General features: G+C 39.9%; 2 protein-coding genes across 2 annotated transcripts; both read left to right on the top strand.

Annotated features, from left to right (window-relative positions):
• Nucleotides 1–4416: 4416 nt before the first annotated feature.
• On the top strand, nt 4417–5315 carry LOC110507200 (olfactory receptor 52N5-like). The gene is made up of 2 exons (XM_021587093.2): nt 4417–4698; nt 4828–5315. The coding sequence occupies exons 1-2, from the start codon at nt 4417–4419 to the stop codon at nt 5281–5283; spliced, it is 738 nt and encodes a 245-aa protein (XP_021442768.1). The 3' UTR covers nt 5284–5315.
• Nucleotides 5316–11621: 6306 nt separating this feature from the next.
• Nucleotides 11622–14045, top strand: LOC110507267 (olfactory receptor 10J1-like). Its single transcript, XM_021587152.2, has 2 exons — nt 11622–11628; nt 13093–14045. The coding sequence occupies exons 1-2, from the start codon at nt 11622–11624 to the stop codon at nt 14043–14045; spliced, it is 960 nt and encodes a 319-aa protein (XP_021442827.2).
• The last annotated feature ends 4369 nt before the right edge of the window (nt 14046–18414 follow it).

The following is an 18414-nucleotide window of genomic DNA, read 5'->3' as shown; positions in this document are numbered from 1 at the left end:
GTAACTATCACCTGACCTACTGTCAATATCAAATGTATCCACTTGCTCCAGTTGGGTAATTAACAGTGAAATTATGTCATTCAAAGAGGGTTGCAGATAGGTGTCATTTCACTGACAAGGGGCACCAAATTATAGGTCCAAGTCATTGTTGAAAGTATGACAGTTGGCCATAAACGTAGATATGTATACACTTCGAGTATATACTTCATTGTCTAGTTTCCTGATAATTAAACAGCATGACTTGGTTATTTGTTGCATGTCTACATACCATAAAGACTGAATGCTGTAACCAATGTATCTCAGGCACATACTGGCCTAGAGTAGGGTGAAGGCCTGAATGAAACCACTTGAGGTATCAGCATAAATACAGTACAAGACTAAAAGTAAGTGGACACCTGCTTGCCGTAAATCTCATTCCAAAATCATGGGCATTAATATGGAGGTCATTAACATGGAGTTGGTCCCCCGTTTGCTGCTATAACAGCCTCTACTCTTCTGGGAAGGTTTTCCAGTAGATGTTGGAACTAGAGGTTGACCGATTATGATTTTTCAAATCGCCGATACCGATTACTGGAGGCCCAAAAAAAGCCGATACTGATTAATCGGCCGATTTGTTTTATTTATTTGTAATAATGACAATTACAACAATACTGATTGAACACTTATTTTAACTTAATATAATACATCAATAAAATCAATTTAGCCTCAAGTAAATGATGAAACATGTTCAATTTGGTTTAAATAATGCAAAAACAAAGTGTTGTTGAAGAAAGTAAAAGTGCAATATGTGCTATGTAAGAAAGCTAACGTTTCAATTCCTTGCTTAGAACATGAGAACATATGAAAGCTGGTGGTTCCTTTTAACATGAGTCTTCAATATTCCCAGGTAAGAAGTTTAGGTTGTATTTATTATAGGAATTATAGGACTATTTCCCTCTATAACATTTGTATTTCATTAACCTTTGACTATTGGATGTTCTTATAGACACTTTAGTATTGCCAGTGTAACAGTATAGCTTCCGTCCCTCTTCTCGCTCCTCCCTGGGCTCGAACCAACAACACAACGACAACAGCCACCATCGAAGCAGCGTTACCCATGCAGAGCAAAGGGAACAACTACTAGAAGGCTCAGAGCGAGTGACGTTTGAAACGCTATTAGCGTGCGCTAACTAGCTAGCCATTTCACTTCGGTTACACCAGCCTCATCTCGGGAGTTGATAGGCTTGAAGTCATAAACAGCGCAATGCTTGATGCAAAATGAAGAGCTGTTGGCAAAACGCACTAAAGTGCTGTTTGAATGAATGTTTACGCGCCTGCTTCTGCCTACCACCTCTCAGTCAGATACTTAGATACTTGTATTCTTGTATGCTCAGTCAGATTATAGGACACGCTAGATACTATCTAGTAATATCATCAACCATGAGTAGTTCACTAGTGATTATGACTGATTGTTTTTATAAGATAAGTTTAATGCTAGCTAGCAACTTACCTTGGCTTACTGCATTCGCGTAACAGGCAGTCTCCTTGTGGAGTGCAACGAGAGGCAGGTGGTTATAGCGTTGGACTAGTTAGCTGTACGGTTGCAAGATTGGATCCCTCGAGCTGACAAGGTGAAAATCTGTCGTTCTGCCCCTGAAATAGGCAGTTAACCCACTGTTCCTAGGCCGTCAGAATGTGTTCTTAACTGACTTGCCTAGTTAAATAAAGGTATACAAAAATATATATCCAAAAATAATAATAATAAAATTTTAAAAAATGTGGCATATCGGCACCCAAAAAGACCGATTTCCGATTGTTATGAAAACTTGAAATCGGCCCTAATTAATCGGCCATTCCGATTAATCGGTCGAGCTCTAGTTGGAACATTGCTGTGGGGACTAAAGCATTAGTGAGGTCGGCGCTGATGTTGGGCGATTAGGCCTGGCTCGCAGTCGGCATTCCAATTCATCCTAAAGATGTTCAATGGAATTGAGATCAAGGCTCTGTGCAGGCCAGTCCAAAACAATTACTCCCCCTGACCCGTCAAGTAGAAGCCAACACTCTCACCCACCTTCCGACACTACTAGTCTGTTCCCTATCAGATGACCAGCAGGAGAAGTATACATCGCTACTGCGTGCTTTGAACGGTGAGTTTTCTCGTCGTTTTGAGGATTTCAAAGTGTTGGAAAATGACATGCTGTTGGTTTCCTCTCCTTTCACCTTCAATGTGGATAACACTACCACTGAACTTATCGGTTTTCATTCTGATGCAGTGATTGGAGAACTATTCAAAACAATGTCACTGACTAGGTTCTATGCATCTTTCGATGAACAAAACTTTCCAAAGATTAGGAGTCATGCGCAGAAGATGTTTGTACTGTTTGGGTCAACCTATGTATGCGAACAGACATTTTCAGTGATGAAATATAGCAAGTCAAGGCAAAGATCATCTCTTACTGACTCTCACCTCTCAGCAATCCTGCACATAGCGATGTCAGAAACCATACCTGACTTCACTGCTCTAGTCAATGCCCATCAGGGACTTCACTCCTCACACTGATTGAGTAGTTTAAATGTAATGTTGAGCTCTCTCTCTCTTTCTTGTGTTTTTGTGCATACCCGTTAACAAGAGTTGCTGAATGCACAGCGTACTTTTCCCTCCGTGTGGTTGATTGCATGTTAATTAATGAAAATACCTACTAAAAGGAGACATGGATGTGGTTTTATTTCTGTGCATGTTAAAAAACTAAAATAAGTATCATATCTGGACGTGATTTACAGTAGATATATCATACGCATGTATAATCCTGTAATATGATCCTGGCCCGCGATGGCAAAAATATATTCTAATGTGTCCCTCCATGGAAAATAATTGCCCAGGCCTTGTCTAGAATGTCATTGTATGCTGTGGCGTTAATATTTCCCTTCATTGGAACTAAGGGGCCAAGCCTGAACCATGAAAAACAGCCCCAGCCCCAGCCCCCTCCTCCAAGAAACTTTACACTGCACTATGCATTAGGGCAGGTAGCGTTCTCCTGGCATCCGCCAAACCCAGATTCATCCGTCGGACTGCCAGATGGTGAAGCAAGATTCATCACTCTAGAGAATGTGTTTCTACTGCTCCAGAGTCCAATGGTGGCGAGCTTTACACCACTGCAGCCCAACGCTTGGCACTGCGCATGGTGATCTTAGGCTTGGATGTGGCTGTTAGGCCATGGAAAGCCCTTTCATGAAGCTCCCAATGAACAGTTATTGTGCTGACGTTGATTACAGAGGCAGTTTTGAACCTGGTAGTGAGTGTTGCAACCGAGGACAGACAATTTTTACGCGCTACGCAGTTTAGCACTCAGCTGAAGGTCCCGTTCTGTGAGCTTGTGTGGCCTATCACTTCGCTGTTTCTACTTCACAATAACATCACTTACAGTTGACCGGGGCAGCTCTAGCATGGCACACATTTTAAGAACTGACGTGTTGGAAAGGTGGCATCCCATGACGGTGCCACGTTGAAAGTCACTGAGCTCATTAGTAAGACCATTCTACTGCCAATGTTTGTCTATGGAGATTGCATGGCTTTGTGCTCTATTTTATACAGCTGTCAGCTATGGGTGTGGCTGAAATAGCCAAATCCACTAATTTGAAAGGGTGTCCACGTACGTTATATATAGTGTATCAGGATTTGATCCTACACAGGGCACAAAAAGACCAGCTAGTCTAGATCCAAAACTGTTTGTGCTGTCTATCCAAGTCCTATATGGAGTAATTGTCACGCCAACCAGCCATGTTGGCCTGCTTGGTGTGAAGACGGCACAAACAGATCCAGGTCCAGGCTAACAAACACCTACAGAATATCATTCAAAACCTAGTTGCCAGATGGTTTCCATTAGTGGTCACTCACACAATATTTTAAACATTTTAAATGCATAACTTTTTCCTTCTCAAGAGGAGTTGTCATGACAATCTGCCTAGCTATAGCTCTTGAGACTATGACATGAAAATCCACATGTGACCATTTGACTTACCTCATCATTGTTGAAACGAAGGATGATAAATGATGGGGGAGTGTTGTAGATAAAAAGGATGTAGCCGATACCTGTGGCAGGATTCATACCCTCTTCAGCAAGGTACAAGCGTGGCTTTGGAGGACTGCCTGTATACAGGTTTTCCTCTTGCTGTGGCATTCTTACTCACTCTGTCAAATGTGTTTATATGGGGTATTCAAAATTCCTGGCAGCAGATTTTAAAAAAGAGGATACAAACAGCATGTGTAGTATATCTTCATTTAAAACTTGTATTTACAATTATAACAAATGATAATTTTTAGTTATATTTCTGTTCTTTTTTTCAGGTTTGCCCTTCATTGCTAACAGGATGGACGACAACATGTCATTACCAAGCCATATCCTTCACATCCAGGGTTTTCAATTGCCACAGACATTAATGTATCCAATTTTTTTCTCCTTGCTGTTTGTCTATCTCGCCCTCCTTGTGTCTAACATTGGAGTCCTGGTCGCCATCATCACAGAGAGAAGCTTGCACCAACCAATGTACATCCTCTTCTGTAACCTGTCTGTAAATGATCTGATTGGCAACACTGTCTTGTTGCCTCGCCTCATGGCTGACATTGTTTCAACTGAGAGGTTTATCACGTACAGCCAATGTGTTGCTCAGGCCTTTTTCAGTCACACGTTTGGATCAGCCTCACATATGATACTGATCATTATGGCCTTTGACAGGTATGTGGCCATTTGTTACCCATTAAGGTACACGTCCATAATGACAAACAAAACTTTAGTTATGTTGTCTGTGTCTGCTTGGGGGGCTTCCCTTGTGTTAGTGTCTGTCCTACTGGGTCTCACCATAAGGCTTTCCCGCTGCAGTTCAATCATTCAGAATGCTTATTGTGACAATGCATCATTGTTCAAGCTGTCCTGTGAGAATGTTTCAATCAACAACATCTATGGACTCTTTTTCACTGTGCTGCTCTTTACTTCATCAATGGGAAGCATCGCTGTCACTTATTTCAGGATTGCTGTGATTTGCTGGACCAAGAAAAGCAAAGAGCTGAACAACAGAGCGTTTCAGACCTGTGCAAGCCACCTGGTACTGTATCTCATTATGCTGTGGAGTGGGTTTCTAACCATCATACTGCATCGCTTTCCAGACTATCCATATTTGAGAAAACTGGCTTACGTTCTATTTCATGTCGTCCCTGCTAATTTGAATCCAATTATCTACGGCTTGCAAACAAAGTCATTGAAGCAGAAAATTATACAAATACTCAGCCGGAAAGTTACACACTCTTAATACAGATATTTGTTTGGCACTTTGTAAATAATATTGACAGGATTGTTGATTATTCTGGTATCCCTAAAACCCTAAAACAAAATGGATTAGAATTCACCACATACCATTCTTAAAAGTGATGTTTGAGGTATATTTAAAAAATGTTCTACTCCATATTCATCATCTTCAGCACCACCCCAACATCAACATATGTTAAAATGCCACCTTTCTATGTTTTGTAGATAAGATAAGTGTTTCCGATGACATCATCTAGTGTGTTTCGTGATTTTAACCAATTATGTGCTGGCAATGAGCAGGCAATGTTCGGGAGAAAATTGTAATATTTCCCTTTAAAGGTTATGTCTTGCCATTTACACATTTTGATGTTGGAGATTATGAATATGAAATAGAAAAATTGTGAAATCACCCTTTAAAGGTGATGTTCTGTAAGATATTTGGAAGTATGAATGAGGGAACTGTAAAGGTGGTGATGTGCACACATTGTTTAACAGGCTTTCCTGTCTGTGCCTAGTCATTACCTGACTGCCAGTCAAAATTGTATCTCTACAGAGACCTCTAGTGTCTGTTAGCTGAAAATTCAGAGGGACGTCTGAGATGCTCAATTACAAGATTGAAGGTCTGCAATACTGCTGGTTGTCAGGTGAATTGAGAGATTGTCCTTGATGGCCAGAGATTTCACTCACCTGTAGCTGATTCAATCTACAGAGTCAACCTGAAACTGATTCATTCTATAGAGTCAACCTGTAACTGATTCACTCTATAGAGTCAACCTGTACCTGATTCACTCGAAAAGAGTCAACCTGTAACTAATTCACTCTATAGAGCCAACCCGTAACTAATTCACTCTATTGTCAACCTGTACCTGATTCTGGTGCCCCAGGTCTGAATGAAAAACAGCCTGGAATTGAGACAGTAATCCAGTGAGTTTGCAGAGCGCCAAATTCAAATACAGAAATACTCATTATAAAAATTCAGAAAACAAAACATATTTTACATAGGTTTAAAGATTAACTTCTTGTGAATCCAACCACGGTGTCAGATTTAAAAAATGCTTTACGGCGTAAGCATACCTTACGATTATTTGAGAACATAGCCCAGCAGACAAATCATTACAAACAGTAGCCAGCCAAGTAGAAGAGTTACACAAGTCAGAAATAGAGATAAAATTAATCCCTTAGCTTTGATGATCTTCATATGGTGGCACTCAGAAGACATTCATTGTCTCAATAAATGTTCCTTTTGTTCGATAAAGTCTCTTTATATCCAAAAACCTCCATTTTGTTTACGCGTTTTTTTCAGTAATCCACAGGCTCAAACGCAGTCAAAACAGGCAGACAAAAAAAATCTGAATTGTATCCGTAAAGTTCATAGAAACATGTCAAACGATGTTTATATTCAATCCTCAGGTTGTTTTTAGCCTAAATGATCTAGAATATTTCAACCGGACAATAACGTAGTCAATATAAAAGGTAAACAAGAAATGCACTCTCTCGGGATTGCGCATGAAAAAGCTCTGCGACATGTTAGGGTCCACTCGTTCAGACTGGTCTTACTCCCTCATTTATAAGAATACAAGCCTGAAACAATTTCTAAAGACTGTTGACATCTAGTGGAAGGCATAGGAACTGAGTCCTAAGTCAATGGATACTGTCATGGCATTGTATAGAAAACTACAAAACCAAAACAAAAATACTTCCTGAATGGATTTGTCTCAGGTTTTCTCCTGCTAAATCAGTTCTGTTATACTCACAGACACTATAATAACAGTTTTGGAAACTATAGAGTGTGTTTTCTATCCAAATCTACCAGTTATATGCATATCATATCTTCTGGGCCCAAGTAGCAGGTGGTTAAATTTTGGCATGCTTTTCATCCAACATTCTGAATGCTGCCCCCTACCCTAGAGAGGTTAAATCCAATTCAATCAGTGTAGATGAAGGGGAGGAGACAGGTTAAAGAAGGATTTTTAAGCCTTGAGACAATTTAGACATGGATTGTGTATGTGTACCATTCAGAGGATGAATGGGAAAGACAAAAGATTTAAGTACCAGGGTATGGTAGTAGGTGCCAGCCACACCAATTTAAGTGTTTCAAGAATTGCAACGCTGCTGGGTTATTCACACTCAACAGTTTCCTGTGTGTATCAAGAACGGTCCACCACCCAACGGACAGCCAGCCAACTTGACACAACTGTGGGAAGCATTGGAGTCAACATGGGCCTGCATCCTTGTGGAACTTTGACACCTTGTAGAGTACATGCCCCGATAGTGGGGTGGGGATGGGGGGGTCACTGTAAATAAATACTTTTTTTTGTATAAACTGATATTAAAGAAGCAAGGTATTCACAGCTCAGGAGCCTGAATGTGAACTCAAATGTGCATAACCGGTCTAAGCATGGGCAACACTCTGGCAAAAGCATTATACTGTCATAGAAATATGTGCTATTTTGGACATTTTAACTGGCATCGGGCAGAAATGTGCTCTTTTTTAAACCACAACATTTTATGAAAAAGTAGACATTTAAATGATTTGAATCATAATAAACAATAAGCATCAACTTGTTATGACATTATTGCTATTCTCTATATACGTTTCTAGAAATGTATATACCATAGGCAAAATATAATGTATTTTATTACATTCATTTTATTTAGTCAATGTAATAAGATAGGATAGACTAATTGTTACCAGAAAACATTTGTCCTCTTTGCTGGCAAAGGAGACAGATAATATTGAATAGAATATTTCACAATTTCTTATAGATGTCATTGTATCAGATATCATCATCGGATAAAGCACTAAATAAACTTCAGTTAGTGCTAAATACAGCTGCTAGAAAATGTGATCATATTATTCCAGTGCTAGCCTCCCTACACTGGCTTCCTGTCAAGGCAAGGGATGATTTCAAGGTTTTACTGCTGACCAACAAAGCATTACATGGGCTTGCTCCTACCTATCTCTCTGATTTGGCCCTGCCGTACATACCTACACGTACGCTACGGTCACAAGACACAGGCCTCCTAATTGTCCCTAGAATTTCTAAGCAAACAGCTGGAGGCAGGGCTTTCTCCTATAGAGCTACATTTTTATGGAATGGTCTGTATACCCATGTGAGAGACCTTAGGTTTCAACCTTTAAGTCTCTACTGAAGACTCCTCTCTTCAGTGGGTCATATGATTGAGTGTAGTCTGGCCCAGGAGTGTGATGGTGAACGGAAAGGCTCTGGAGCAACGAACCGCCCTTGCTGTCTCTGCCTGGCCGGTTCCCCTCTCTCTACTGGGATTCTCTGCCTCTAACCCTATTACAGGGGCTGAGTCATTGGCTTACTGGTGCTCTTTCATGCCGTCCCTAGGAGGGGTGCATCACTTGACTGGGTTGAGTCACCCTGAGTCACCCTTAGGTTGTGGGCTATACTCGGCCTTGTCTAAGGATGGTAAATTGGTGGTTGAAGATATTTCTCTAGTGGTGTGGGGGCTGTGCTTTGGCAAAGTGGGTGGGGTTATATCCTTCCTGTTTGGCCCTGTCCGGGGGTATCATCGGATGGCGCCACAGTGTCTCCTGACCCCTCCTGTCTCAGCCTCCAGTATTTATGCTGCAGTAGTTTATGTGTCAGGGGGCTAGGGTCAGTTTGTTATATCTGGAGTACTTCTCCTGTCTTATCCGGTGTCCTGTGTGAATTTAAGTATGCTCTCTCTAATTCTCTCTTTCTCTCTTTCTTTCTCTCTCTCGGAGGACCTGAGCCGTAGGACCATGCCTCAGGACTACCTGGCATGATGACTCCTTGCTGTCCCCAGTCCACCTGGCCGTGCTGCTGCTCCAGTTTCAACTGTTCTGCCTGCGGCTATGGAATCCTGACCTGTTCATCGGACGTGCTACCTGTCCCAGACCTATTATTTGACCATGCTGGTCATATATGAACATTTGAACATCTTGGCCATGTTCTGTTATAATCTCCACCCGGCAAAGCCAGAAGAGGACTGGCCACCCCTCATAGCCTGGTTCCTCTCTAGGTTTCTTCCTAGGTTTTGGCCTTTCTAGGGAGTTTTTCCTAGCCAATGTGCTTCAACACCTGCATTGCTTGCTGTTTGGGGTTTTAGGCTGGGTTTCTGTACAGCACTTTGAGATATCAGCTGATGTACAATGGGCTATATAAATACATTTGATTTGATTTGATTGTGACTTTGGCTGTGGCTAATTGAAATGACCATTGAACAGCAGGAAAAATCCCAAATTGCCTTCAACTGATCCAAGGCCTTTTCCCTCTGAAACAGTTCCTACAGTCTTTCTGGTGCTCCCTTTCACAGGAGCAGAGCCAGGCAATTGATATTCATGTCTGTCTGTTAATCAATAACATCACAAGAGGAACATACAGTGAGCTCCAAAAGTATTGGGACAGTGACAAATGTTTTGTTGTTTTGGCTCTGTACTCCAGCACTTTGGATTTGAAATGATACAATGACTATGAGGTTAAAGTGCAGACTGTCAACTTTAATTTGAGGGTATTTTCATCCATATTGGGTGAACCGTTTTGAAATTACAACACTTTTTGTACATAGTTCCCACATTTTAGGGGGCCAAAAGTGCTGGGTATAATTAACTTATGTGCATTAAAGTAGTCAAACATTTACAGTAGTACTTGTTCCAATATTTATAGTACGCAATGACTACATCAAGCTTGTGACTCTGCACATTTGTTGGATGCATTGATTGTGTTTCAGATGATTTTTTAAATAAGAATATAATATTTTTCTAAACACTTCGACATTAATGTGGATGCTACTGTACCAGGATTATGGATCATCCCGAATTAATCATGAACAATGATGAGTGAAAAAGTCACAGATGCACAAATATCATATATGCACAAGTATACAGAAGATGGCCCTATTTGGTAAAACACAAGTCCATATTATGGCAAGAACAGCTCAAATAAGCAAAAAGCAATTTCCTAATGTAAAGCGTGTATTTCCCAATGTAAAGCATTAGAATTCAAGGCACACTTAACCAGCATGGCTACGTCAGCATTATACAGCGATACGCCATCCCATCTGGCTTGGGCTTAGTGGGACAATCATTTGTTTTTCAACAGGACAATGACCCAACACACCTCCATGCTGTGTGAGAGCTATTTGAACAAGAATGATGGAGTGCTGCATCAGATGACCTGGCCTCCACAATCCCCCGACCTCAATCAAATTGATATGGTTTGGGTTGAGTCAGACCGCAGAGTGAAGGAAAAGCAGCCAACAAGTGCTCAGTATATGTGGCAACTCCTTCAAAAGGAGTTGGAAAAGCATTCCGGGTGAAGCTGGTTGAGAGAATGCCAAGAGTTTGCAAACCTGTAATCAAGGCAAAGGGTGGCTATTTGGAGAATCTCAGATATATTTTTTGTTTAGCACTTTTTTCATTTCTACATACATGATTCCATATGTGTTATTTCATAGTTTTGATGTCTTCACTATTATTTTACAATGTAGAAAATAGTAAAAATAAAGAACAACGCTTGAATGAGTAGTTGTTCTAAAGCTTTTGACTGGTAGTGTACATTTTCCCCAACACCCAAAAGTACCCATTACATTTTGAATGCTTAGCAGGACAGGAAAATGGTCCAATTCACACACTTATCAAGAGAACATCCCTGGTCATCCCTACTGCCTCAGATCTGTCAGACTCACTAAACACACATGCTTCATTTCTAAAGTATGTTTGTTTTTAGACTTTGCCTCTTGATATCCATAAATAAAAAACACAAGGAAATGGTGTCGTCTGGTTTGCTTAATATAAGGAATTTGAAATGATTTATACTTTTACTTTTGATACTTAAGAATATTTTTGCAATTACATTTCATTTTGATATTTAAGAATATTTAAAACCAAGTACTTTAAGACTTTTTCTCAAGTAGTATTTTACTGGGTGACTTTATTTTTACTTGAGTCATTTTCTATTAAAGTATATTTACTTTTACTCAAGTATGACAATAGGGTACTTTTTCCACCACTGGCATAGATTATGTTCTTCTACTTAGTATATTTAATCACTGCATGAATACTATATAATTTAATATTAAATCACAGTGTATTGGACCACAGTGTATTGAAGGGTCTCTGTGTTCTGATTAAACCAATTATGAGCTGGTGTTGTAGGTCCCAATTATGAGCGTGTGCCAGACAACACAATAAAAAGGTCCCAAAGTGACTCCTGTGTTTTCTGTCTAATTAAAAAGCTTCCTGAAAAGGATTACAGAGGAAGAGTGGGTGAGGAGTTGTTATATAAATTCCCACATTATGCAGCTCTTCCTCAATCCCAGAGATGCGGGTCTGGTGAGATGACCAACACAATGGCAAGTAAGTGAGAACTCCAGTGCTTTCTATGACATGAAAATTGTTTGTGTTTTCTCATTTTCCAATTGGAAAAATCAAATGATACAAGAGCTGTTAAAGGAACAAGAAGAACGGCAGCCATAATTAACATCTTATATTTCTCTTTCAGGTGAACAAAATTACGTTCCCAATATTTAAATAGGAATTGCTTACCATCTGATTAATGTAAAATATATTGTCAACGTTGGCTGGTGAATTGGAGGATGCTAACACTTCTGGTTTCTTTAGAACGTCCTGTTAAATGTTTTTAAAATGCAATAACAAAATGTATAGCTACAATTATTACCTTATTGGAGTCAATGTATTAACCCTAACATCCATTCAACCTTTGTAGATGTTCTTTCTCCCATGTCCATTTGTTTTGTCTCTGTTTGTTAGATGTATATTTATTTATTTTATTCTCAGTTGTGTGAATCAATGTTTTTTACTAAGTGGGATGCTTTGGATGACCCAACTCTGGCCTCACCCCATTGAAATGTAAAATGGTTTAGGTAAGGGTTAGGGTTGGGGTTTAGGTGAGGGTTTGTGTAATGGTCAGGGTTAGGTGTCAGGATTTAGGGTAGGGTCGTCCCAAGGATCCCGCTTAGCATCTAGCGAGGCTCTATGATTACCTGTGGTAACTTTGGACAACCATGCCCTTGTCCGGATCAACCTTACTCTAAACCTAATGTGCTCAATGCTCATCACACTGTTGTTTGATGTTTGGTTTGGTTTGGTTTCTAATAGTGAATATTGATTTAAATGAACATCAACAGTGTAGCCTAGTGGTTCAAATACCTGGACCAGCAAAACAGTTCATCAGCAACTGCTCCCTGTGTGCCAATTATGTTGATTAAGGCAGCCCCCCCCGCACCTCTTTGAACCAGCGTGGTTGGGTTAAATGCGGAAGACACATTTTGGTTGAACGCACTAAGTTGTGCAAGTTGTGCAACTGACTAGATATCCCCCTTCATTGTCAGCTCATTCCATACAAATCATTGCTTTCAAGTTTGCAGTGTTGTCTATTGGTGAAACGTCTTTACCTGAACAGTGAACAACTATCAAACTAACTCTTACTTCATCCTTAACCTTAAAAGGCTTTTGTTTCCTTCTATTATGATGTAACTTCTGTATCACTTGGATTTCAAAAAGGTCCTACTATATGTGTGTGTCTGTTTGTGTGAGTGAGTGCGTGTGTGTGTGTGCGTATGGTGTGTGTGTGCGTATGGTGTGTGTGTATGTGTGTGTGTGAAAATACTGCATGCAGATGATATACCTATTCATAATAAGGTCATGACAACTATACTGCTTAACAACGTATTCCTTGTACTTACACTGTGCCTGACTATATGCTTTCTATGTAAATATAAACCAGTATGTGTTTTAGACAGTACTTCGTGGGTGCATGTTGTTACATGAAAATCTCATTCTTCTCATAATGTTTTTCAGATGTTTCTCTACCACTGGAGTTCAACGTGAGCCTGTTTTCAGATTTCCTGATACATGGAGGGGAGCTGGGTCTCAAGGAGATCTACACAGACTTGGCCATCTTTCTTCTTGTGGTATACATTATGGTCCTCATCGGCAACGCCATGATCATCACTCTGGTGTTGCTCGACTCCAAACTTCACACACCAATGTATATTTTCCTCTGTAATCTGTCTGTCACAGATATAGTGATCACCACCAGCGTTTTACCTAAAATGATATCAGTGTGTTTGTGGAATGATGTGTCCATTTCATTTGCAGGTTGCTTCTTGCAGATGTATACCTATTTGACATTCCAAACTACAGAGGGATTTCTCCTATGTGCTATGGCCTACGACCGCTATGTTGCTATCTGCAATCCTTTACGCTACAACAGCATCATGACAATCAAAGTATGTGTGGTCCTGGCCTCAACAGCATGGGCTTTGGGGTTAATTCTTCCAGCATTGAATGTCATTCTTGCATCACAACTACCTTTCTGTAGTGATCAGATAATGTATTGGTTTTGTGATTATCCTCCAGTTGTTACATTGTCTTGTTTGGACACAACACTGTTGATAGATCTAGCCCTCGCATGTGCTTTATTTGTGATGTATGTTCCATTCACTGGCATAACTTGGTCATATTGTAAAATCATCAAATCTGTTTGCAAAATTGCCACATCTGAAGGGCGGAAAAAAGCTTTCTCTACCTGCTCCTCTCATCTCATTGTTGTCCTTACCTTCTACATTGCTCATTCATGTGTCTACATCAGTGCTAAATCATATCATATTCATCCCAATGTTCTCATCTTGATATCTATTGTCAACTGTATTTTAACTCCTCTTGTGAACCCACTTGTTTACAGTTTCAGGAACAAACAGATAAAGGATTCTGTCCTGAAACTCTTGTTCTCCAATAAAGTTATTCCATAACGCACCATGTTTGGATTTTATTATTTAAAGATCCAATACAGCCCTTATTTTTTTAATTATCTCAAATTCAAATCATTTCTGGGTAACAATTAAGTACCTTACTGTGATTGTTTTCAATTTAAAAAAACATACTTTTGCTTGGATTGTCTGGGAGTGGTCTGAGTTGGGAGGGAAAAACTGAAAACTAGCTGTTATTGGCAGAAAGGTTTGGAACTCTCTTTCTTATTGGTCTATTAACTAAATTACTGCCTGGTGAGGACACCAGGCAGGCCAAAACTCCACCTCACCAGAACAGACTGAAATTTCAGGCAGACTTTAAAAAAATGTATTTTACTAAAAGGGCATGATCAATTTCACAGTATTATTCCAACCTCATAGTGTGGAAATATGTATACAACACAGGTAAATCACGTTGTTGTCTGCACTGGGCCTTTAACAATAAATGAACAAGTTTTTACATTTATATATGTACTTCTTTTTTTCACCTTTGTTTAACTAGGCAATTCAGTTAAGAACAAATTATTATTTACAATGACGACCTACCGGGGAACAGTGTGTTACCTGCCTTGTTCAGGGGTAGAACAACACATTTTTACCATGTCAGCTTAGGGATTCGATCCAGCAACGTTTCGGTTACTGGCCTCTAACACTCTAACCACTATGCTACCTGCTGCCCTTAATAATTATACTCAAATATGATTATGTTACTTTGAAATGGTAAAAGGTTACACAGCGAGGAAAAAACAATGTCTATACACTCCGGGTTGATATTGACTGGAGCTTCCAGATTTGAAAACTATCACACACATTTAAGTTCCATTGAGGTGTACAACTCCCTGCTGGAAACACAAGACTGTTTGCTGCATATCAGCATTTGCAGTGAACACCTAGCTAGCCGATGGAGTTTGTGAAGAGTTTGTTGAGCATCTATCCATGCATATAAACATTTTAGAGGATCAAAAAGATGTGTTGGACATAATTAATCAGAAACTATTTGCCCCAGTCATAAGCCTACATAATGATGCAACATGGGAAGGGGAGTACAGAAGAGAGTAGTAGCTTTTATTATCCATTTTAGCTCTGCTCTCTCCATGCATGTATTACCAATCAATGCATGCTTGGGAGTTAATAGGCCTACTGTTGTGTGAAACGCTGATTGGCTGGAATAATCCCAGGAAACCAACTATGTTCTGAACTAGGAGAGAGTCTGCAGTGAGAGGAGGTGTGTGAAGCCCCTGGGAACTGCAAGAGCGCCACAACATAGACAGGACAACAGAAACACAACACTTGGTCTCTAGATCAAGTCCACATGAGGACCTGTACATTGAGATAAACTAGTCATATTGTCAAGTCACTATCAGGAGATTGATATTTTATTCTGTGAATGCAGTCTTGTTAACTGGAAACACTTATCTCCCTCACTAGCTTTAAGCACCAACTGTCAGAGCAGCTCACAGATTACTGCACCTGTACATAGCCCACCTATAATTTAGCCCAAACAACTACCTCTTTCCCTACTGTATTTAATTTATTTATTTATTTTGCTCCTTTGCACCCAATTATTTTTATTTCTGCTTTGCACATTCTTCCATTGCAAATCTACCATTCCAGTGTTTTACTTGCTATATTGTATTTACTTTGCCACCATGGCCTTTTTTTGCCTTTACCTCCCTTCTCACCTCATTTGCTCACATCGTATATAGACTTGTTTATACTGTATTATTGACTATATGTTTGTTTTACTCCATGTATAACTCTGTGTCGTTGTATGTGTCGAACTGCTTTGCTTTATCTTGGCCAGGTCGCAATTGTAAATTAGAACTTGTTCTCAACTGGCCTACCTGGTTAAATAAAGGTGTTCTCAACTGGCCTACCTGGTTAAATAAAGGTGTTCTCAACTGGCCTACCTGGTTAAATAAAGGTGAAATAAAAAAAATAAAAAAAATGTAATTCTTTTTGTAAACTGTATTAAGCATCATTGTTTTGTGCACACTACACAGACGGTAAGTGTTACTGTATGGTGGGCAGGCATGTCCAATCATTGGTGTTATTGGGCTAATTCAATACCAGATTCATCACTTCATCATTTGCATCAATGGCAGTTCAAACTTGTTGATATTAAATGTAGTGTTTACAATAGAGATGAATGATTCATGTTTGTTTGACTTTGTTGTGTGTCTTTTCACAGAAACAGTCCAAATAATATCCAAATCTGGAGTGTTGACAGCATAGATGCAGTGAACCCATCTTTCACAATGTAGAAAGTAAGTGTCTCATAACAAATGTCTCATACCAAATAAGATAACTATTTATGTCTTTCTCAAGCAAATGCTGATACTGTGCACCTTTGTAAAATGATCTTCCTTGACCGCCAGGTGACTCTTGCCTTCAAGCCAATGTGACTGACTTCCTCTTTGTTGGGGGTGAGAGAGGGCTGAACGTCTTCTACCCAGAGCTGGCCATCTTCCTATTGGTGGTCTACCTGATGATCCTGATTGGAAAGCTCATCATACTTACCCTGGTGGCGACAGACCCCAATCTGCAGTCAGCCATGTACATTTTCATAATTAACCTGGCCCTCACAGACACTGTGATATCAACCAGTGCTTTCGCTAAGATGATAGCAGTGTGTCTGTGGAATGACATAGCCATCTCTCAGTGTGTTTCATCCAGTTGAATGTGTCTTTTGAAACCATTGAGAGGGAGCTGCTGTTTGTCATAGCCTATAAGCACTACGTTGCCAGCTGCATTATCACTAAGAGAATGGGGTCTATCGGCTACAGCAGCATTATCACTAAGAGAATGGGGTCTATCTGATACAGCTGCAGTATCACTAAGAGAATGGGGTCTATCGGCTACAGCTGCATTATCACTAAGAGAATGTGGTCTATCGGCTACAGTAGCATTATCACTAAGAGAATGTGGTCTATCGGCTACAGCAGCATTATCACTACGAGAATGTGGTCTATCGGCTACAGCAGCATTATCACTAAGAGAATGTGATCCATCGGCTACAGCAGCATTATCACTAAGATAATGTGATCTATCGGCTACAGCAGCATGGGCATCTGGGCTCTATTTCTGTATAATTTTCATATCACATCAGTGCCAAGTCTGAAAACATTCACTGTAATGTTCTAATCTTGATATCTAGTGTTAACTCCTTTCTGACAGTGTCCCTGATATGAATCCTATCATCTAACGTTTCAGAAACAATGAGAGAAAGGCTGCGCTGAGAAAGCTCTGTTCTGGTAAAGTTGGCTCTTTTGGTGACTAACGGGGACACTGTTGAACCGTTTTGAGGATAAACACTCAATTAGAATATGCAGATATTCAAAATGCAGTAATTTGTCAGGAGACTAGCAGAGTGTCTGAGCAGAAATAATCAAATATGTCTCTGTGGAGAGAGGTGAGATCATTAGGGAATACAAGTTGGCACAACAAAGCAACACACATGACATACAGTTTAGGATCAGAACATACAGTTCAGGATCAGGACATACAGTTCAGGATCAGAACATACAGTTCAGGATCAGGATATACAGTTCAGGATCAGGACATACAGTTCAGGATCAGGACATACAGTTCAGGATCAGAACATACAGTTCAGGATCAGAACATACAGTTCAGGATCAGAACATACCATTTAGGATCAGAACATACAGTTCAGGATCAGAACATACCATTTAGGATCAGGACATACAGTTCAGGATCAGGAAATACAGTTCAGGATCAGAACATACAGTTCAGGATCAGAACATACAGTTCAGGATCAGGATATACAGTTCAGGATCAGGACATACAGTTCAGGATCAGGAAATACAGTTCAGGATCAGGACATACAGTTCAGGATCAGGACATACAGTTCAGGATCAGAACATACAGTTCAGGATCAGGACATACAGTTCAGGATCAGGACATACAGTTCAGGATCAGAACATACAGTTCAGGATCAGAACATACAGTTCAGGATCAGAACATACCATTTAGGATCAGAACATACAGTTCAGGATCAGAACATACCATTTAGGATCAGAACATACAGTTCAGGATCAGAACATACAGTTCAGGATCAGAACATACAGTTCAGGATCAGGACATACAGTTCAGGATCAGGACATACAGTTCAGGATCAGAACATGCAGTTCAGGATTTAAATTAAGTTAAATTGTCCCTTTTAGTACGGCAGACATACACTGGATCATGTACTGTGGGATATTGTGATGCTGTAATTTATTATTTAAATGTTAACATTATTAAATATTAATAAATTAACTCAAAGAGCTTAAATAAACTATTTATTTCTGTTTAATCATTCCTGAATGGTAATTTAAAGGTATTGCAATTCCCATGTTCTAATACACACGAC

Source organism: Oncorhynchus mykiss, chromosome 27 (genome assembly GCF_013265735.2).
Source record: "Oncorhynchus mykiss isolate Arlee chromosome 27, USDA_OmykA_1.1, whole genome shotgun sequence".
NCBI classification, from domain to species: domain Eukaryota; kingdom Metazoa; phylum Chordata; class Actinopteri; order Salmoniformes; family Salmonidae; genus Oncorhynchus; species Oncorhynchus mykiss.
The sequence above is the reverse complement of the archived record's forward strand: the minus strand, read 5'-3'. Positions and strand labels throughout refer to the sequence as shown.

Bases quoted from the DNA above. Each gene is read 5' to 3' on its own strand.
- LOC110507200 (XM_021587093.2), top strand. From the start codon at position 4,417: ATGTATCCAATTTTTTTCTCCTTGCTGTTTGTCTATCTCGCCCTCCTT. The intron at 4,699-4,827 runs ATGGCCTTTGAC...TCTGTCCTACTG, and splicing joins CACATATGATACTGATCATT to GGTCTCACCATAAGGCTTTC.